The sequence below is a fragment of the Myotis yumanensis genome, unplaced genomic scaffold (genome assembly GCF_028538775.1).
Source record: "Myotis yumanensis isolate MYYU_CA2020_CCGP unplaced genomic scaffold, mMyoYum1.0.hap1 SCAF_11, whole genome shotgun sequence".
In the NCBI taxonomy this organism is placed as follows: Eukaryota; Metazoa; Chordata; class Mammalia; order Chiroptera; family Vespertilionidae; genus Myotis; species Myotis yumanensis.
Window position 1 is genome coordinate 43323018 of NW_027223762.1, and position 23591 is coordinate 43346608.

General features: G+C 39.0%; 1 protein-coding gene across 2 annotated transcripts in view; it reads right to left on the minus strand.

Moving 5' to 3' along the window:
* EXOC6B (exocyst complex component 6B) overlaps window positions 1-20510 on the minus strand; it is a 494441-nt gene extending 473931 nt beyond the window's left edge. For both annotated transcript variants that reach the window (XM_070429462.1, XM_070429463.1), the window contains exon 1: window positions 20309-20510. In XM_070429462.1, coding sequence (XP_070285563.1) covers window positions 20309-20421 — 113 coding nt within the window. In that variant the 5' untranslated portion in view covers window positions 20422-20510. The remainder of the gene's footprint in view (window positions 1-20308) is intronic.
* Window positions 20511-23591: the final 3081 nt, after the last annotated feature.

Here is a 23591-nt window from a genome sequence, read left to right on the forward strand (position 1 = left end):
TGATACATTGGTTCTGAATATAAAACTCATAGAAGGTTAAAATGCTTAGCTTGAGGGGAAGGAAAATTTAACAAGTCAATTCTGTAATAATGTGATAAATTATTATATGAGTTATGAACAATGTTCTTTAGAAGCAAAGAAAATTACTTAACTACCTGGAAGAGTTATGGAAAAAGAGATGGCAGATATTTAAAGTAGGCCCTGAAGAGTGGGTATGGGTGTCAGATGAAAAATGATCGAATGGACAATCCTTGCAAACAGTCAGTGAGATATAAGTTATGTAACTAGGTACAGCTTCAGGAAAAATGGTTAAAGGGGGTAACTGAAGTGGGAGATGAGCCCTTTCATCACTGGAAAGGTAAAGATTTACACTGGAAAGAACAGGGTACATAAAAAAAGAAGATGCCAGGATAATTTGTACTTATAATAACAAATAGGATGTGGGTAAAAAGTTGCTAGATATTACATAAGACATATTAATAAAATGGGAGAGAAGAGAATGCTGAGGGCACTAAAGCTCAGCCTCAGTCTCTCCACTGGAGCCACATGTGCCAGGAGGAGCTGCTCTAAATCTTATCCCAAAAGGGAGTTTCCACAGGTAGAGACTGCTCCTCGGTATAGGGATAAGAGAGGAATACAAATTTATGAACAACTAACTGTCCTCCCACTATCCACTGCCATGTTGCTCAGTAAACTCATTAATCACCATATAAATAGAGAAATCCTATAGCATGCCTTATAGATCTGCCCTTGTTAGAAGCAGACAAAATTTTGATAAAATAAATAAGCTGCCATTTGATTTTTTATTCGGAGCTCAAATTAAAACCGGTTTCTCTATGTATGGCATCTTAAATATGTAAGGCATGAGTCTTCAAACTGGCATATGGGCCTCTTAACCCAGCTCAGTATCAGCTGCTCTGGAATGATAACTGCCTAGCTTTGAGGTGACCGTCCTCCAGAACTTTAGCGAATGTCCAACAACCCTAAATGCAATCTTGAAATTCTCTTCATTACCTAAATTTCAGTATATCACCCAGATATTTTGGTGAAATGTGGAGCAACAAAGGGAAAAAAAAAGTTAGTCATGTAAAGTCCAGAAATAATCAAAAACACTTTAATCAGGCCTGGCTGGTGTGGCTCAGTGGTTGAGCATCAACCTATGGACTAGGAGGTCACAGTTTGATTCCCAGTCAGGGCACATGCCTGGATTACAGTCTTGATCCCCAGTGTGGGGGATGCAAGAGGCAGCCAACCAATGATTCTCTCTCACCATTGATGTTTTTCTCTCTCTCTCTCTCCCTCTCTCTTCCTCTCTGAAATCAAGAAAAATATTTTTTTAAAAACACTTTAATCAGTCAACTTTATAAACTTCTATGTCCTTTGTCCAATTCCTAGAGTAGGTGATGATAGATTATAACATAAGCATAAGCATTTGAAAGAGTTAAGTGACTGTTGTTTGATAAAAGATGAAAATAAACTCTGAGTATCCACCATGACTCATTTTCTATAGTCGCATGCTGGAAACAAGGCTCTTAACCACTACACTATACTCAAATTTAGGTAATGAAGAGAATGAGACAAGATAATTTCTCTACAATACCTTTTATAAACTCTATGGTTCTGAAAAGACCTAAAATCAAATGATGTTAAATAGAATTTCTCTATCTACCTAAAGGAACAAGTAATACCCTCTTCCTTCTCTTTCTCACTGTGGTGATTTCAAGTAACCAGTTTATCAGAGTTGCAAAAGAAACACAGTTGCTGTAATGCACAGTTCAGGAACAAACATAAAAAATAGGTATTTGGGCTTGATAGGGCTGTGATAGGCACAAAAGTTCAGTTCAGATACAGTAGGACCTTGTTTCTTGAACTTCATTTATTCCAGAAGGCTGATCAAGTGATTCATTCAAAAACTGAATCATTTTTTTCCATTACAAATAATGTAATATATGCCTCAAATCAGAAAGCCCCTTGTTCTCAGTAGAAAATAATGCCACAGAAACAAACCCTACATAGAACAACAGTTTCTGCTGAGCCACAGAAAGAAAACATCAGCATCTCTATTATCAATATCTTAACCTCCTCCTTTTAAATTTCTATTTTTCTGCATATGTTTTATAATATATATTTTTAGTACTTGCATATAATTTATAAATAAATACACATAAGGAGGTTAAGTGTACTCATTGTTTACTGATAGTAATACACGGTCAAAAAATAGACAATGAGCAAAAATAACAATAATAACATCACTAAAAAGATGACTTTTAAGTTTCCTTTTATACCCTAAGGTCTTAGGATATTCTTAGTTATGTTAACAGGTTACCAGGTGATTCCTACAGCACTATGTTGACTGCCTGTACCCTGCAATAAAGACCATTTTCAGAAACTTTCAACTAAACTTGAATGAAGGATAAATAATGCATTTGTCATCTGATAAGTTCCTTTCTGTATAATCAATATAAGTATATGTCCAGGACAGTGCTTTGAGGCTCACCAAGTTTAAATAATCTTATCAGAACTAGTAGAGCTATGGTTCTCTATTGATCCCTGAAATATTAAAATTTTTATTTGCAACAAAGAGACTCATTGTTCTTACCTAGAAAAAAAAAATCCTACCATAAGACTGGAGTAAAGAAAGTTACTATCTTTAAACCATTTCAGCTTACAGGCAAAGCACAGGAACTTAGTGGAAGTGTTAATTCATACTACTTACCTTGCTGGAGGACAATCTGGCAATATGTATCAAAATTTTTGATGGAATTTGCCCTAACCGGTTTGGCTCAGTGGATAGAGTATCGGCCTGCGGACTCAAGGGTCCCAGGTTCGATCCGGTCAAGGGGACGTACCTTGGTTCCAGGCACATCTCCAGATCGATGTTTCTCTCTCTGGTTATTGAGACCACTACCTATTGATGTTTCTAACTCTCTAACCCTCTCCCTTCCTCTCTGTAAAAAATCAATAAAATATATATTTTTTAAAATTTTTGATGAATTTTATACCAATAAACTGGGAATAAAAACCTCAAAAATATTGGGAAAATACCGAGCCCAGGCGAGCGGTGCCCCCGCGCCCCCAGCCTGGCCCAGAGGGAGGGAGACAGGCGTGGGGGTGGGGGCACGGGGCGGCCTGGCCGCGGGACCCACTGTCCTTCCCCTCGGAGCCTCCGCGCGGCCTGGTCGCCAGTTGCCGGGGCAGCGGCGGCGGAGGCGGCGGCGGCGGCGCTCGCACCCGGGCCCGGCGGGCCCAGCGGAGCAGTGGGCACAGGTCCCGGGAAGGTGGTGTCAGCATCTGCAGCCGCGTCGACGTTGTCGGAGCCTCCGCGGAGGACCCAGGAGAGCCAGACGAGGACCAGGGCCCCGGGCCTCTCCATGGAGAAGTCTGCGGCCTCCACAGAGCCCCAGGAGCCTCGGCCAGTCCTGGGCCGCGACAGCATCCAGATGCCCGACCAGGACTTCCGCAGCTTCCGGTCAGAATGTGAGGCCGAGGCGGGCTGGAAGCTGACCTACAGCAAGGCCGGCGTGTCTGTGTGGGTGCAGGCTGTGGAGATGGATCGGACCCTGCACAAGATCAAGTGCCGGATGGAGTGCCGCGATGTGCCGCGATGAGACACTCTACGATATCCACATGACATTGAATACCGAAAGAAGTGGGACAGCAACGTCAGCAACGTCATTGAGACTTTCGACATCGCTCACTTGACAGTCAATGCTGACGTGGGCTATTATTCTTGTGAGCAAGTCCAAGCACGCTCCCCTAGCCTCCTGCAGGCCTCTACCAGCTTCCAGCTGAGGCTCCTCCTCCCATCTTCCCTCCCTGTGGTCGCTCCCACAGCCAACGTGCTCAGAGACCTGAGTGCTGAGATGTTGGGCTGCCCTTCCTGAGATCCCTGTCCACTCCCAGACAGTTGTGAACACACACACACGTACACTAAAACACATTATGCACTCCCATGTTCATGTATGCACATTCCACACAAACACGTGTACACATGTATACAACCCATAGCCATATGCCACGTATTCAGTCACATGTTTTCATGTACCTACATCAAATAATACCATTATTTTCCCATACACTCACATATATAAAAAAAACTCAAAAATATTCAAAATATCAGAAATAAAGCAGCAGCTCCACCAGAACTGTGACAAATCTTGATACAAAAAGAATAACAAAACTTGCAAACCCAACTTTAGAAACAACAGTTCTAGATGGTGAATACTATCAAAAAGCCTGTTGCTACCCAGGGCAACCTTCTGGAAATTCTGAGCAATGACAAATCAACTTGGAATCCCAGTTGACCACATACTGATAGAATCACAACTGAGTAATACCCAAATCTTTGGCAAAGATGTGAGCTTTATTCAACATACTCTGAATTAACAGAATACAAGCATTAAGTCATCTCAACATGGCAAGAACATGCACATTAAGGCCTAAGAATTGACAAATTGTGAACAAACTAAACACATCAAAAAAAAAAAAAAAAGTCCAAACAACCTCATAGCAAATTCACTTGAGAGCTCTTTTCTCCAGGAAAAGAAAAAATAATGCTGTCAGTATTAAAACAAGGAAAATGTGGGAGAGATAATAAATATAGGAAAGAGGATACATATAGGAATAGTGCACTTAAAATTATTGCTTCTACAAATACAACTTTAAAAAGAGGTCTCACAGTTTTGTAAAAAATTGAAAATACTTAAAAATAGGGTCTATGCTTACCCATTTGGTATCTTTCCCCTCTTCAAGATACTTGCCCAATATCTGCTGGAAACCTGTCCTAATGAATTTATAAATCTATATTACCTATACTGTAAATAGCTCAGCTATCCACTATATAACCTACACAACTGTACAAAGCAACCACACTGAAGAATTAACCTAAAAAGACCAAACCTGAACCTCCACAGTGAATTAGACCTCTTTAAGACATCTGACTATAAAGTTCCCAGAGATTAGGCTGACCGGAGCCTCCCAGTTATATGCATAACCTATACCCTCACCTTTCCAAGTAACTAATGACTAGGGTATACAGCTCTGGGGTTCTAGCTGCAGACAAAGAACAGCAAGCTGTCTCTGGCCCTTGGCTTCCCATCAAACAGGATGCTGCTGCTTTGACTATGGATTCTAGTACAACAAGTTAGATCATTTTGCTACAGACTCATTTTCCTCATTTACTTCAGAGTTTATTTAATTTTACTCACTTGTTTTTAATAGGTCTCGTTGCCTATTTTGTCTGTTAGAGCTCTGACAAAAAGAGACAACGGTCTGATGCAGCCCGTCCTACAGCCATGAAGAAATGAGTGGTCTGGTTACTAGCAAATTTAGAGACAACATATTGACTTGAATGAAAGAGTCTTTAAATTTTTTATTTCATGAGCAGAACCCAACAGTGCAAAATGTTAGTACCAGAAAAAAATCTGCTCAGGTATACAGCAATCTGGATTTTGCAGCCCCTCTTCACTTCTGGACCAAACAGGTGATCATTTCTCCTTCATTTAACTTGTAAAAGAGCTACTGCAGAGGCCATCCCCATGAATGATTGGCCTTAGAGGACAAGCAAACTGACTAAAACAGGGAGGATCAAGGGAATTTCAAGGTCTTTCTAGTAGCATGCTATAATGAAATGAAGCCTTTTCATCTCCACCTCAAGTATATGAGAAATTTCTATCTGCTTCTCCTATCAACAAACTGTTGCAATTTAAAACTGATCCTACACAACATGGGACTTGTCCTAGTTTGTCAAAGACTGCCAGGCAGCAAAAAATAAAACTCCTGACCAAGTTTGTATAATAACATGGGAAATAAAACTGCAAAAAGGACACCTGAATTTTTTTTAGAATTTATTATAAACTTCTGACTTTTTTAAATAAGTCTGGTTAACAAGGGCAAATTCTGGGTCATGCTGTACAAATTTGATAATTGAAACCAATGACAATTTAAATTTGACATACTTTGGGGAGGCTGTTTTCCCAGCTTAAGAAACTGCCAGAATGTTGTATATTGAAAAGAGACCACTACCTAATACTGGCCAAAGGCCTCCATACTATACAAATGTCTTAAAAATTCAAGCTAAATAAAGCCCTTAGAAAGATTTTCTTCCTCCAGAATTATTCAAGAACCACTTTGCCAATTTACCTACTCCACATGAACGGTCTTTTCTGACTGGAATACCGTCTGAGTCATTATTTTAAAGGACAATATTTTGCTCGTCCTCAGTAAAAAATGTATAATCCAATACAATTACATGCCAGCATCCTCAATAAATGCAGTCAACATTATGCAAGGAGCTGGCAAACTTGAGGCATAGCTGTTCTAATACTAATCATATAAAGTAAAAAGAAAGAATATTGACTGCATGAGGCTTTTTTTGACCCTTGCTCAGCTTAAGACTCTAGGTAAAATTTTTATGACTTCAAACAAAAAAAAATCCTTTTCTGATCCTTAGAGCCTACTCCTTAAATGTGGCACAGGAGTTGGGAACTGCAGACAAAATTTTCTGAAAAATCAGATGATAATTTTCAGTGAGATAAACAAGGATTTTTGTTGTTATTGTTTAGTCCATACCCTAAGGATTTGATTACTCTTTGGCTTTAGCTAAATGTATGCCTTTCTTCTCCTCTGCTTTCCCTTCCTACCATTACCCCCACAGAGAATGAAAAGCAGTATCTTATATGCCAATTACATGGCTTTAGGTCTGACCTTAGAAAACTAGCCTTAAGACGTAATTATTGCCAAAAGGAATAATTCCAGGCCCTGGTCAGGTAACTCAGTTGGTTAGAGCATTGTCCCAATACACCAAAGTTGTGGGTTTGATCTTCAGTCAGGGCACATACAAGAAGAAACAAATGAAAAAAAAAAAAAAAAAGAAGAAGTAACAAATGAATGCATAAAGAGGTGGAACAACAAATCAATCTCTCTCTCTCCTCCTCTTTCCCCTCCTCTCTCTCTCTCTAAAATCAATAAATATTTTTTTAAAGAATAATTTCAATCCAACTGTAGGCAGCCCTTGATTCACTCAATAAATAAATTCCTGGGAGCCTATGTATTGAAGCAAATATTGGTAAATCAATGCATACTTCCCAAAAGTAATTCACTGATACTGAAGTATTTAAAGATGATATCTAGGATATACTTCAAAATGAGACAAGGTAGGCAGTGGGGGCAAGGGTAAGTAGTGAGAGAATCAGGTGAAACAAAATTTGTTGTGTGTTTAACTGTTAAGACTGTAACAAAGGTACATAGAGATTTAGTATATTATTTTCTTGAGTTTTGTGGATTTTAGATTTTCCACAGTAAACTTAATTTGGAAACAAAAAAGAATGGGGCAGAAATTGGTTGTATCTATCAAAATTTTAAATTTACAAAGCTTAAACTCAGTAATCCCACATTTAAGAATCTATCTTACAGAAATATCACTATCAATATGTAAAGAGATATTTATAAGACTACATTATTGTTTGTTAGAACAATGTAGGGAGGGAAAAGGAGACATTCTCTAAATGTCCACCACAGAGGAGTATGTAATTCCATACAACAGAATATTCTGCAATCATTTGAAAGAGCTAGAAGTTTTGACTTATAAAGATATTTGACATATATATTATTAAGTAGAAAAAAAATAGATGTGTATATGGTAATTCTCACTTAAAAAGAAAAACTATAAGACTACATGTATATACAAATGTGTGTGTACATGCTTGTATAAGCAAAGAAAAAAAGTCTAGAAAACTACACATCAAACTAATAATAATGCTTTAAATGGGGGAGTTTAGAAAAGAGAGGGCATTTTACTCATGTACTTCTAAATTTTTTTTTTTTTACAATCTATATATATATAAAAGCCTAATATGCTAAGTGTCCCCTCGGGAGTTCAACCGACTGGGAGTTTGATCACTCGCTATGATGTGGCTGACCACCAGTGGGTGGCACAGAACAAAGGAAGACCCCAGCCAGCAACTGGCAGCCACTAGGGACCCTGCCAGTGCACAAATTTCATGCACTGGGCCTCTAGTAAACTTATAAAACTTAAAAATATTTAAAAATCTATTACAATTTAAAAATAAAATATGTGGTACATAAAAGTTTCTCCATAAACAAAAGGAAATTTTAAATGAATCAGCTAGGAATGCCACACCCTCATGATATGACATAAAATAATTTCATAAAAATAGAAAATAATAAAGCTTGAAGGAAAATCATGTAAACTACTCTACTTTCTATAAAATATGAACAGAAAAGAAGAACTAAAACATTGGGACACTCAAATAAGTTTGCAAAACTTCTAGAGGATAGTCTTGGATAGAGAGAACTGAGGCAGACTGGGTGACAAAAGACTGGCAGTATAAAACAAAAGAAGGAAGAAAAAGACTCAGAGAAAATATAGTTACATAAGTGGGAAAGGGTCATCACATTTTATGAAAACAGTATTAAAAATAAGGGTAAAGGCCCGGCCAGTGTGGCTCAGTAGCTGAGGGCCGACCTATGAAATGGTAGGTCATGGTTCAATTCCCAGTTGGGACACATGCCCAGGTTTGGGGCTCAATCCCCGGTGGGGGGCATGCAGGAGGCAGCCAATCGATGATTCTCCCTCATCATTGATGTTTCTGTCTCTCTCTGTCCCTTCTTCTCTGAAATCAATAAAAATATTTTATTTTTTTTAAGAATAGGGGTGGAGGATGGGACAGAGCAGTTAGTGGCTATGGAAAATTTTTAGAGTTGTCCTTCATTTTAAAAAATCTAGTGAATATCTTTTTTTTCTAGAAGGGGTTGATCTGTTCCCAGTAAAATTTATTTATGCACACTGCCATTTCCATTTGTGTGTGTGTGTGTTATATGTGTGTTTTATTGATTGATTTTAGAGAGGAGAAAGAAGAAAGAGAAATATCAATTTGTTGTTCCACTAATTGATGTATTCACTGGTTGATTCTAGTATGTGCCCTGACCAGGGATCAAACCCACAACCTTGGTATATCAGGAAAATGCTCAAACCAACTGAGCTACCTGGCCATGGCATAAATATCTTCTATTTAATGTATACTGGCTTCACCCTAGAGGGTAACAACTTGAGCCAGCAGGAGTAACTCTGGTTTCCAGACCTCCATTTCAATGTGATGAGACAACCACATGCATTTACTGTCCTTCCTCCTAAACCCCTTACAGAAAAAGGTAAAACCCATTACTCCAAAAGAACAAGAAAAGACCCTGCAGCCAACAAGAAATAGCAACAAATTTCTAGAAGACAAAAGCTGATAAACAGCAGTAAGGATGAAACAGGGTAGCACAAAAAAAGTCTTTGCCAAAGAAATGAAATCCAAAAGGGAGTTTGAGAACCAACCATAACCATGGAGATCAGGACTCAGAATGCCAACAATAATGGAAGCACTGAAAACAAATAGTTTAACTGAAAGAGTGAACGTAGAATAGTCAAACCCCTGCATACTTACTCCATACATGGATATTCAAAGAGCCAAAGCTAATCCTAGGCAAGGCATCATGGGATTTTTCTCTGGAGAAGTAATGTAGCCTGAGAATATACTAAAAACCATCAAACTGTTCACTTTAAATAAATAAATTTCATAGTGTGTCAATTATATCTCAATAAGCTATTTTGAAAAAGGAAAAAGCACCAATTTTTCTTTTTTTCATAGTGGAAAATCAATTAAAATTGAATGTGAGTTTTTATTAATTATTAATATAGAAACTGACTTTTTACTTTATGTTTAAGAGATCTTTTAAAAATAAACTTCATTTGTGATGAAAAAACATTCACCTTAATAAACATTAATTCCATGTTTCATTTCAGTTTCCTCTTCAAGTAAAATTAAATGTAATACTTTTTAATAGAAACATCATTATAGTATATCCAATACCCAATTTCTATGAAAATTATTTTCTTCTACTCACCCTATTTGCATATTTGTGTGAAGTGATGTTGATCTGGAATGATGTTCACTAAAGGTGAATAATGCTCATTTCTCAAAAACAGATTTTTGCCTGATATGTATTTGTGTCATCTTTACAGTTTTCTATTCTGCTTGGTTTTACTTTTACAGATTAGCATGCATCACAATTAGAAAAAGAAAAATAATTTAAAAATTAAAAGACATATAATATGTCTCTCATTCTAAGAAGGTGAAGCAGACATAGTTTTTGCTATTCTTCCCACTACGTATAACTAAAAACTCTAGACATTATATATAAAACAAACATTAAAAGATCTGAAAGGTGGAAGAAGAAGGCAGTTAGGCTTGGGGACCTCAGGACCAAAGAAACAACACTGGTAAGTTTCCTGAATTTTCTTTTTGCTATATATCCCAGCTTGAAACTAAAGAGACATAATCAGGTGCAAACAAACAAACAAAAAAAGCTCTAACAAAAGCCTGTTCTCTCTACCCAAAGATAACAAAAGAGGTGGCCTACCGAAATAGAAAACATTGACACAATCATTGTTGTGTTCTAGACAAACACTACAGAAAAAACTGTGGCCCCACCCACATTCACACAAGACAGGCAGAGGGGGCGCCAAGATTTCCCCCCTCCAGAAGCACCCAATACCCTGGTCAGGGTGTCAGAAAAGGCCAAGAAGGGAGCTGGGACTCTCACCCCCAACAGATGGTTACAATCCCCTCTCTCACACAATGTTATTAGCAGAGACCATATATGGAGCCAGGACTCTCAGCTCTAGCAGATGAGGAGCCCCTCTCAGGTCAACAGAGTCCAAGAGGGGAACATGGACAGCTCCCTTCACCTAGGAGTAATGAAGCATTAATCCACACCTCCTGCCAGAGCAGTGTCTAAGAAAGCTAGCTAAAGGGTAGGTTTAAATGAGAAACAGGGTCTCAAAACATGATATGAAACTGTACAGGTTTCAATTAAAAATCATACTTCACACCAAGAACAAGGAAGTTGTCAAACTAATGAAAAAAGATAATCAGTAGATGCCAGAAATGACAGAGATGTCAGAATTATCTGATGACGTTAAAGTCGTCATAACAAAAATGGCTCAACAAACAATTATGAACACACTTGAAACAAACAGATTGAGAGCCCGGGGGGGGGGGGGGAAATAGAGCAAAGAATTACCAAATGGAGAGTTTAGAACTAAAAAATACAATAACTGAAAAGAAAACCTCAGTAATGGCCTCAGAAAGAACAGAGGCAAGAATCAGTAACTAAGGAACAGAGGCAAGAATCAGTGAATTCAAAGATATAACAATAGAAATTACATTACCTGAATATGAGAAAATAACATGAAAGAAATAAACAGCACCCCAGGAGCTGTTGGACAATAACAAAAGATCTAACATCTATGTCACCAGCGTCCCAAAATGAGAGCGGAAAGATGACGGAGTAGGAAACTACTTGAAGAAATAATGAATTAAAACTTCCCAAATTTGGCAAGGGACATAAACCTACAGACTCTTGAAGAAGTTCAGCAAACCCAGACAGGATAAACCCAAAGAAATCCATGCCAGGACACATTGTAATTAAACTCCTGAAAACTAAAGACAAACAAAAAAAAATCTTAAAAGTAGCCAGAGAAAAGTGACACCTTTTCTACAGGGAAAAAATAACTTGAATGACAGCAAATTTCTCATCAGACACCATGGAGGCCAGAAAGAAGCGGCACACTTTTCAAGAGCTGAAGGAAAAGAACTGCCAACCCAGAATCCTACACGCAGCAGAAATAATCGTTCATTCCTTTTCAGATGAAGTAAACTAAGCCAGTCTCATGTAAAGAGAATTTGCTGCCTACTCTTTTAAAAAATGTCTACAGGAACTTCTTTAAACAGAAAGGAAATGATTTTTTTTAACAGGAATCTTGAAACATAAAGGAAAAAAGAACACAGTAAGCAAAAATATGGGTGAATATAACAGGTTTTACTTCTCTTGAATTTTCTAAATTAGATTTGCTGCTTGAAGTAAAAATTAAAACAGACATAGTCTTAAATGTCTATAGAGAAAATATTTAAGATGGTTATAAATAGGAGAGGATAAAGGAACATAACGGGAAGTGAAGTTTCTATACTTCACTCAAACTGTTAAAATGATGACACAGGTAAAATGTGGTAAGTTATATACTAAATCATGTTAACAACTAGAGAAAACACCAAAAAAAATTTTCAAAAAGGTACATTCAAAACCAGTGTAGATAAATCAAATTGGAATTTTAAAAAATGTTCAAGTCACTCAAAGCAAAGCAAAAAAAAATAGAGAAACAAAAAAAGGAGAGAATAAACATAGAACAACAAATAAAAAGCAGAGTTGAGCCTTAGCATATCAATAATTACATTAAATATAATACCCCTCACAAATATAAACATAAATATCCCTAAGAAAATATTGGCAAATAGAATTCAGAAGTATATAAAAAGAAATATGTTACACAGTGACTAAGCTAACAGTGACTAACTATTCCAGGGAGGTAAGCTCTTTTGCTGTGTTTGTTTTTTTATTAAAAAAACTGTGGGATAGCCCTAACTGGTTTGGCTCATGGATAGAGTGTCAGCCTGCGGACTGAAGGGTCCCAGGTTCGATTCCAGTCAAGGGCATGTACCTTGGTTGTGGGCACATCCTCAGTAGGGAGTTTGCAGGAGGCAGCTGATCGATGTTTCTCTCATTGATGTTTCTAACTCTCTATCCCTCTCCCCTCCTCTCTGTAAAAAATCAATAAAATATTTTTTTTTTTAAAAAAAGCTGTGGGGTAAAATAGTCTTCCAGTTTTTATCTTGTTTGTATACACTTGAAACATGACAAGCTCTGTGATAAAAGCATATCTTTTAGCACTATAATATTGTATACTGGAGCAGTGACACTATTATCAAGACCACAACCCGGGCATATGCCCTTGACTGGAATCGAACCCGGGACCCTTCAATCCCCAAGCCGATGCTCTATCCACTGAGCCAAACCAGCTAGGGCTATGTAGTTTTTAACTTACGAAGTCAGTACATGTTTTGTTAGATTTATACCTAAGTATTTCTTTTTTAAAAAGTGATTATAAATGGTATTGTGTTTTTAATTTTGGTGTCAATGTATTAATTGTTAGCATGTAGAAATATAATTAATTTTTGTGTGTTTATCTTGGATCATTGTGACTTTGCTGGCCTTCATCATTTATCTAACAATAGAACATTTTTCTAGTATTCAGAACACTGGAAATATCTAAACTCAAAAAAAAAAGAAATGATAGAAGTGCTCTAAAAAAAAAAAAAAGGTTTTTATTAATGTCATTGTTTTGCCATTATCTAAAGATCAAGATTATTATCAAACCATGGTAGTGACTGAAAGTAAATTCACTACAGTGCAATGTGCATATCAATGTGCTATCTTCAAGACTGAATAGTAGTTGGTTGTTTCAACAGTCATAATCCATATGTGTCGCCACAAATCACATTAAGGTATTCTAATTGGTTGCACTGTGACAGTTCTTGCTCACAGATGTTTCACTAGGTAATGTATTTTAAAGTTCTAAATTATAATTATGCAAACATATATTATATGCTTAAACTTCTTTTAACAATCATTGCCTTTGAAAGTTACATATCTCAACTTTTTTTAAATTCTAAATCTAGAACAAGAACTTTCCAAACATTCCAAGTAAATAACCTTCTTAATAAGACACATATTTTCCAGCCAGTATATTCTAAATTATATAGCTTAAGGCAAAACACCTATAGTTATTTTACTTGTTGGCAATTTTTTAAATGGCTAACATGGGTTGGGTGTTGTTGTTCTGTTTTTGTTTTTTAATATATTTTTATTGATCTCAGAGAGAAAGGGAAAGAGAGAGAGACAGAAACATCAATGATGAGAGAGAATCACTGATCAGCTGCCTCCAGCATGCCCCCCACAGGGGATCAAGCCCACAACCTGGGGCATGTGCCCTGACCAGGAATCAAACTATGACCTCTGATTCATAGGTTGACCTACACTCAACCACTGAGCCACACCAGCCAAGTGGGTATTGTTTTTTAACATCAAAATTAAGATTATTCGCCCTGGCCAGTGTGGCTCAATTGGTTGGGCATCATCCTGTAGACAGAAAGGTTGCCGGTTCTACTCCGGTCAGGGCACACGCCAAGGTCGCAGGCTCAATCCCCAGTAGTGTGCTTGCAGAAGGCAACCAATGTTTCTCTCACACCATGTTCCTCTCCGCCCCACCCCCTTTCCCTCTAATAGAAAAAAAAAAGGGGGGGGTTTTAAATCCTTGGGTGAGGATTAAAAGTAGTACTTATGAAGAATAACTAATGTATAAGCAATGCATACAGTCTTTCAGATCAGGAATCATAGAGACTGAACGCATGCATTTTACTTAGGAAAGTGTCTGTAGCATTTATAAGTCTCTCAAAGTGATCAATGATCCAAAAAAGGAAGAGAGGAATAATGCACTTTCCAACTCCCAATATAAATATTATCAAATCTATGCCTTAATTAAGCCAAAACCAGCAGAGAACTGTATTCTTTGGCTCTCTGGAAAACTGCTTTTACTGAGTTGTGCTTTGGTTATGCCATATGCTTTCGCTAAAGGACAATTCAGGAAACAGCCTGTCACATATTGCTGCATTGACTATATGGGTACTAAAGTTACATTATATAGGACCTTCTTTTTGAGGACATATGGGAGAAACAGTTCTCTGGTCTTACTCAGAACCAAGAATAGTTGTGCTTCTCCTAAGTAACTACTTTTTTATTTTACAACACCATAACTCAAATAACTGAACATGTCTCTTTTTTGTACTAGTTGCTAGAAAGTCTAGCGACAAAGTGATGGCCTACCTTTAAAAAATGTACAGCCCTTCAAATACAATTTATTTTGTGCATCTAATTTCCCTCCATGTCTTTTTCTTTTTGGAATTCGGTAAGTGGCTTCTCCACTAAGAAATTACACTTGGAGCCCCGGCTGGGTAGCTCAGTTGGTTGGAGCATCATCTGGATGTACCAGTGTTGTGGGTTCAATATCTGGTCAGGGCACATGCAAGAATCAACGAATGAATGCATAAATAAGTGGAACAACAAATATCTCTCATCTCTCTCTCTCATTCTCTCAAATCAATAAATAAATTTTTTTTAAAAAAAGAAGTTACACTTTGACTCAATACCTCTCCATACATCAAAAATGTATTCTTGCCTGGTTGGCATGGATCAGTGGTTGACTGTCAACCTATGACTCACAGTTTGGTCAGGGCATATGCCCGGATTGTGGGTTCGATCCCCTGTGGAGTGTGCAGGAGGCAGCCAATCAATGATTCTGTCTCATCATTGATGTTTTTATCTCTCTCTCCCTCTCCCTTCCTCTCTGAAATCAATAAAAATATATTAAATAAATAAATAGCCAAAATAGCCTGGCCTAGAAGCTCAGTTGGTTAGAGCATCATCCCCATACACCAAGGTTAGGGCACATACAAGAACCAACCAATGAATGCATAAATAAGTGGAACAAATATCTCTCTCTCTCTCTTCTCTCTCTCTCTCTCTCAAAATCAACAAGTAAAATAGCCAAAATATTTAAATTTTCCATTATTGTTACTTATTTCTTAGCTGAATGTTCCTTAATTCAAATATTGGAACCAAGTCCATGCAACATCAGTTGGTCTTTAAGTAACTGTCTCCCTTGTTTTCGAAATACTACAGCAGATACTACCACATTGCAAAAATGGCTTTACTCTTCTTTCCCACAGCAAGAGCAGACACAAGAAACGACCTATTAAACATCTTAGGTCTCAAAATGTTTAAGCTCAGGTATGTGTGTGTAACTCAATTTCTACTAACTCCTCCCCCTCAGTATTTTTGCTTCTCCCCCTTCTCCCCAGCCCTGCAAGCAAATTTGAAATGTCATCATTGCTCAGCTTCTCAACCCAGATTCACACATTTCATAGATAAGCCACTCACTAATTCTATCTCTCTAAGTTGCTTTCAGCTGAAAGCTTGATTTTGATATGTGATTAAATCAATCATTACATGATTAACAGATACTACAAACTATCAACTGCGATGATATAAAGAACCAAAATATCTATCTTTATTATCCTCAATGTCCAGAATATGCAAACTCATAAATACAGAAAGTAGTGATTGACTGGGGAGGGAGGGGAGACAGAATGTAAAATGACTGCTAATAGGTATAGGATTTCTTTCTGGAGTGATGGAAATGTTCCAAAATTAGATTATGGTGACTTTTGCACAACTGTGAGTATATTATAAAACCACTGAATTGTACACTTTAAATGGGTGAACTATATGGTATATGAATTGCATCTCAATAAAGCTATTTTTAAAGGTATTGTATTTTACTGTTAAACTTAAAAGTTATAATTGGAAGGAAACTAGGCTTTGGGTGGTAAGCACACAATAGAGTATACAGACATCAAGTTATAATGTTATATATCTGAAATTTATATGTTACCTCAATAAATTTATTTTTTTTAATATATTTTATTGATTTTCCACAGAGAGGAAGGGAGAGAGACAGAGAGTCAGAAACATCGATGAGAGAGATACATCGATCAGCTGCCTCCTGCACACCCCCAATTGGGGATGCGCCTGCAACCCAGGCACATGCCCTTGACCGGAATCGAACCTGGGACCCTTCAGTCCGTAGGCCGACGCTCTATCCACTGAGCCAAACCGGTTTCGGCAATAAATTTATTTTTTAAATTTAAAAACAAAATCTGAAATAGCAATTAAGAATGAATGTTAACTGGTAGTTATCCACAGAACAAATTAAGGAAATGGCCTACTGAATAAGGAATATGAGAGAAAACTAGAAATACAGAGATGGGAATATAGAGCTATTGTACATGAGTGATTTGCAATTAATATTTTAGCATTAGTGCTACAAAGCTGGAATCAATATTATTTTAAAAACAAGACAGGACCCAATATCTTATGAGCCTCTTTCCTCATCTGCAAAATCAAGGCTTGCAACTAACAAAAAAATATTTAAGATGAAGAAAGAGATGGCTGCTTTCCCAAAAGGATTTACTAGGCAAAAGCCTTTATATGCATATATGCTTGGGCCTTTAAGAATTACAATAAAAAAAGGAAAGGCACTCCCTTATGATATGTGGAATTGACTAACATTGCATGATTATTCAATATTAACATAAGGAATTATATAATGAGAAAGTCAAGCTACTGTGACTCTTTAAACAAAAAGGAATGACTGGAAGAAAAATTTGGTATACAAGGGAAAGAAAGCAAGTAATGATTCACAAGTAATAGCTGGCAAAAGAAAGAGTCTGTCTGGTTAGGCAAATATAGCTAGGTGGATTTTTGTAAAGAGCAGGAATTTTAGGGATAGACATACTAATCTTATGTCTGCTATCAATTTATTGTTTCTGTTCTTTCATTCCTCTTCAGTTACAATACCTAACTCAGGAATAGCTAAGAATCTGGTGCCTAAAAAGGGCTATCTCAAAAGATGGGAGAAAGAGAAAAGACTAAGAAGAAGGGTAGAGGAGTTTGAGATAGACAGTTAAGGGTAAAGTTAGGAAAGAAAGCCTACTGCCTTAACCAATCCTGGCTGATGATTGTGATGAGAAAGCAGGATATAATGATGATGGGGGTGCATCCAAGGAAAAGGATGCATCAAGTCTGTGCATGCTACTGTCTCTGAATGGGAAAACGAAATAAGGTGAGATCAGCCCCTATGAATATGGGCAGAGGCAAGCTAGACTAAAGACAAAAGACAGTGCGTACTACTTGTATTTTTAGATGTTCAAGTGATTGAATCTTGGGTCTGACAGTAAGATTTAGGGTTATCTGCCAAAGACAGGATAAGGCCAAAAATGAAAAGCCCCTAATAATGATACAGGGAGTTAGGAAAAGCAATTAGAACTGATAGGATAATGCAGAGGTTCTCAAACCCCCCCTTTTTTTTTTACCATGTCCACTTAGGGCAAAAGATCCCTTAATTCATCTAACCCCATAAAACCCCACTTTCCAGTGAGAAAAGAACTCAGTGATAACAATGAAGTAAGTTTTATACATATATATATATTTTTTTAATTGATTTCAGAGAGGAAGGGAGAGGGGGAGAGAAAACAAAACATCAACAATGAGAAAATCACTGATCGGCTGCCTCCTGCATGCCCCAAGGGGATCGAACCTGCAACCTGGGCATATGCCCTGACCAGGAATCAAACCATGACCTCCTGGTTTATAGGCTCAACCACTGAGCCATGCTGGCCAGGCACAATGAAGCAAATTTTAGGAAGAATGGGTAACTTGTATTCAAACCATAATTCATATATTCTTATGTCAAGATACTTAAGGCTCTAACCAATTTGGCTCAGTGGATAGAGAGTCGGTCTGGGGGACTGAAGAGTCCTGGGTTCTATTCTGGTCAAGAGCACATGCCCAGGTTGGGGGCTGGATCCCCAGCAGGAGGCAGCCGACCAATGGTTCTCTCTCATCGTTGATGTTTCTATCTCTCTCTCCCTCTCCCTTCCTCTCTGAAATCAATAAAACTTTTTTTTTAAAAAAAAGATACTAGAAAATTACAGGCCAATATTCAGTTGATACAAATATGCATTACAATTCAGTGGAGGGTTAACATTATAAATCACAACAAACCAAACTGATCAGTTGAAGTCGTTTATCATATAAGCCAAGAACTACAGCAACGGAAAACCACAACCAACTCAAGACAACACTGATGGTGTCTGAGAAAGAATTCTTCCTAAAAACTCTGGTAATCCCAACTGCCCCAGTGGGAGCTTTGCTTGGCTGCCTACTGCAGCTCAGCAGCCAAATTTCTTAGCAGCATACTGAAACAGCATCCTCAGTAACTCTAACAACATCTAGTTTTGTGAAAACCAAATAGTAATAACCATTAATAATGCATTTGTAATACTAGTAAGTAACCTTTGGTTCTTATAAACGATAATGAAGGAGGATCATTTACTCAAAGACTTAAAGAAAATGAATAGAGAGAAAAGCATCATGATCACAATGGACGGTCATGTTCAAGGATAGCCCTTGGAGAGCTGTGCTAACAACGTGCCCTGGAAAAGGAAGCTGTGCAGACGGAGGTGAGTAAAGTCCCCAGTCCTGCCCCTCCTGCAAATAATCTTTCGAAAGGCAATATCCCCATTAAAAAAACAAAAACAAAAAACAAGCGGTGAGTAATAACTCATTTTTGAAGGGAGAAGCAGTGACCCAAGACGGTACAAGGTGGATAAGACAGTTACCTAAATACTGGCGACATGGAGATCTGAAAGGGCCAGAGGAAGGATGAAGAGGAGTGAGTTCTAGGGCACTAGGAACCTGGGGGGAAAGGGACAGGTCGCTCCAAATTGGTCTTGGTAAGTAATTAACAAGGTCAGGTGAATGGTAACCCCCCAATGGAGGCAGGACAACAGAGGTGAGGAACGCAGACTCTAGATCCAGACGGCCTGACGAGGAATCTCAGCTCCCCCACTTTATTGTCTCCATAACACTGTTGGGCAAATAAGTCTTTTAACTTCTTTGTGCCTCACCCGTAAAATGAAGGTAATAATAATACCTAACGGGAATGTGTTCCGGTTTAAGAAGTTGTATTTGTAAATTGCTTAACACAATGTCTTGCACTATCTATATAAGTGACACCTAACTTTAGTTAAATAAACCGAGGGGAGTGGGGGTTTCTTTTGACACCTCCAAATAAAATGGAGGTGTGGGGGGCAAAGTAATGGTCAGGGGGCGATCATAGTAACTTTTTTCTCGGCGATGAGACCGCCACAGGCGGCACCCTGGGGAGAGGTCGGCCTGCTGACAGGGTTAAGGGAGCACCCGCTCCCAGGAGAGGGGCACGGGTCGAGGGAAACTTCCTTCCTGGCCCAGGATTTTCAGGAACTCATTTCTGAGAAGGGGTTGTGATTGTAAGGAGGCAAGAGTTTAATTTCCAAGCAACAGACCATGGGGTGAAATTCTATTTTGTCTGCAGAGCGGAATGGGGTTCGAGTCGGAGGGAGAGGGGAGATGTCCTCGGGGGAAGAGGTGAGAAAGCCACCATCCGCCCGGCGCGTTCCGGTTGCCGGGCGCGGGCCAGCCTCGGAGGGAGAAGGAAAGTTGCCGCGGCCCGAAGGGAGGCAGGGTGTCTCCGGGGTACCTGGGCTGTGGAAGGCGGCGACCGGGAAGGGACCCCACGTCGGGGCTCCCGAGGGAGACCCGCCCCGCCAAGGGTGGAGGTGGCTCGCCCGGCTCTCCGAAGGGAGGGGCCGGCGCTGACCCTGCGACGGCTGGGCAGACCCATGGCCCCGAAGGAGCCCGGCCCCCTGTCCCGCTCGTGCCCCCGTGGGTAGCCCGGGCCCCTGGATACCTGAGCGTGGGCCCGATGCAGGCCGTGTCGGTGCTCTCGATCTCTCGCAGGATCCGCTCGTGCTCCGCCGCTGTCTCCAGGCTCTCCGCCTCCGCCATCTTACCCCGCTCCATAGACTGGGGCGCCCCGCAGCGTGTCCTCCCCCTTCAGCTCCACTCACCTGACGCTCCCACTCTCACCCCAGGTTCCCGAGCCCCCTCAGTCTCCGGCTGCCCGCAGGACGACCCCGCCCTCAGGCTAGACACGCCCCCTTGCGTCACCGCGTCCGCCGACGTTCCACGCAATACCCTCTGGGATTCGTAGTTCTCTGGGCGATGCTAGGCAGGATTCCGCTCGTGTACACGTTAAGTCCACAAATACGCGTGGAAAGCCGCACTTCACACCAGCAACAAGTAACGACTGCATATGCAACGGTGATCTAGTCAGGCATTGGCCCTAATCCTACAAATTCTTGTTTAAAACCCTTGCCACAAAATTCAAAAGGCTCAACAAGTTCGAAAAATAAGAAAGGATAAAATTAAATTAAAAATAATTAATGTAATTAATATAACATATAAAAAGGAAAATAATAAAGGACTAACTAGGTTTCTGTGGACAGCTTCTTACAAGCTGGGAGGTTGGGGATAGGGGGAGAGAAAGCTAAAGAAACCCAAAGTAAGCGATAGGGTAGAATGTAAAAAAAAAAAGAGAGAGAGATAAGGTAGACTGTGGCTGTAAGCCAGTTCAGAGAATCAAGCCCAGAGATGGCTTGCAGGTGTGAAGGATTCATAGCCTGGGCCCAGAGGTTTAAAGGTGTGTCTGGAAGGTATGAGGAGATCTCAGAAAGCCAGCAAGAACTTTATTTGCTCTATGTAGAGAAGTCATAGTAAGAGGTGGGGCTAGAAAAGTACTTTGGAGAGAAATACTGGGCTGAGAAATGTGTACTTTATTCTAATGACTCCACTGATCCAATGACCAATTGTATCAGAAGCGCCTAGAAACTTTTGTTTTTAATGCTGATTAAAGGTCCTACATTAGGACATTCTGGTCCACACATCTGCATTTCATAAACTCCCCAGATTAGAATTTTAAAATCAGATTTATTGGTCAATGCTTGAATTTTTACATAACACAAATGGGAATCCACTGAAGGTTTTTAAGAATAGTGACTGAACAAAAATAGATCCAGAGACAAATGGCAGGGGAGGTGGGGGGCGGTTTAGAGATCAACCAAAGGACTTGTATGCATGCATATTAGCATAACCAATGGACACAGACACTGGGGCAGTGGGCTTGCCCTCAGGGGTGGGAATGGGGGGGGTGGTCAATGAGGAAAAAGGAGACATATAATAAAAAAAAAAGAAAAGAAAATTTAAGTGGCCAATAAAAAATAAAATAAAATAAAGCTGATATCCTTGTAGGGGAAAAAAAGAGAGAGAGAGAGAGAGAGAGAGAGAACCAAAATAATATTTGATACTAAAATAATATTTTCCTATCCCTATAATTTTCAGTGATTTCTGGATTTATAAAATAGATGTTGAAAATTGAGAATACTTATGTAGTTCAATTCCAAATAAAAATCACTGAAATGCTCAAAAAAAAAGAACAAAAATAGTGACAGAATCAGAACCTTGGCATTAAGAAATTTGATCAAAAGCAAGTGTGCAATGTGAGCAGAAATAGAAAATCTGCCGGCCCGGAAATGTTATACAAAATGTTAAAGCCTAAACCAGGGAAGTGGCAATGAAAATGAAAAAGAATGGACAAATAGGAAATACATTTAAAAGCAGAATTGGCATGAGTTGTTAGATACGGGAAAGGAGGCCCTTGGATATTACTCTGAGGTTTGAAGCAGAGTCACTGCGAGAATTGTGTTGCCATCAACAACAACAGCAACAACAACAACAACAAAAGGCATGTAAGAATTAAACTACAAGTTGAGGCTAAATAATTTATACTATAGCTATACTATGGATTATTATGTAATCATTGAAGAGAAAGAGAAAAGACTCTATATTCAGATATGAAACTGTCTTCAAATTGTAGTGTTAAGTGAAAAAGCAAGGCATGAAATAGTACGTCTTCATTTGTTTTATTAAAAGAGTAAATATTATATGCTTACATATATATAAAATATTATAAATACATCAAATATTTCTGAAAGGATACCCAGGAGGCCGTTAACAGTAGGGGCAGCAAGGAGAGGGATTGGAAGCAAGGGGCCTGAAGTAGGAAGAAGGCAGTTTCTTTTTTTGTTTTGTTTTGTTTTAATTTCTTTATTGATTAAGGTATTACATATGTGTCCTTACCCCCCCCCCCATACCCCCCTACTCCGGAAGAAGGTAGTTTTAAATTATGTATGTATTTTGGAATTCTTTCTCTTGTGCATGTATTACTTTCTCAATAAAAGTATTGAGTCGGTATTAACTAAAAATAAATTTTAAAAATAAACAAACCAATAGTGAAGAGACTGGGTTACAAGTCCTGGTTTGCCAGGTAGTAAGCAAGTTGCTAAACCTGTCTGTGTCTAGATCATCTCTGGTTGTCCTCATTTTATTTCATTACTTATGTTTAAACCATTCCAGATGGATGTAGGAAGGGTACAGAGAGTATGGAGCCTTTCATATTTATAAAGATCTCTTGAAATACATGGCAGAGGGTCCCTTCAGTTACCCATTTTAGCATCTCAATCAGCAAAAACCGTTCTGTCCAAGTCAAGAAGCAGATGGATGTGTAGATCAGATACATAGAGAAGTGGTTAAACTAGCTTCTGCTACTTTCAGCAGTTCTTTTGAGCCCCACAGAGGCCAGAGATCTCACATGTTACCAACAAGTGTGTGTGAGTCTGGAGTAACTCCAATAGGAAAGCCCCAGTGAAGGTGGCCCGCCTTCTAAATACAAAAACTGTAAATAAGGTCAGTGTGGAATGGACCGAGAAAGCACTCGGCTTGGAGTCAGGCTGCCTTTCATGCTGGTCCAGCATGAGTAGTTAAAATGTTGAGCACTTCCTGTGTGCCAGGCACAACACACAAAGTAAGCACTTCACATACAGCATTAAATCCTTACAACCATCATTTGCAACAAATACTAAGTATCTCATTTCACAGATGAGAATGTTAAGAGAATTGGTAATACCTCAAGTGTCACAGCTAGTAAATGATGAAGCTGGTATTCAAACCCAGGTCCATCTGATCCCAAGGCCCATTTCCTGATCATTGGGCCATACTGCCCCACCCATACCCTCCATTGCCAATTTATAGTGTGAGCTTCAGCTAATCATTCTGCCTCTAAACATCTGCTTCTA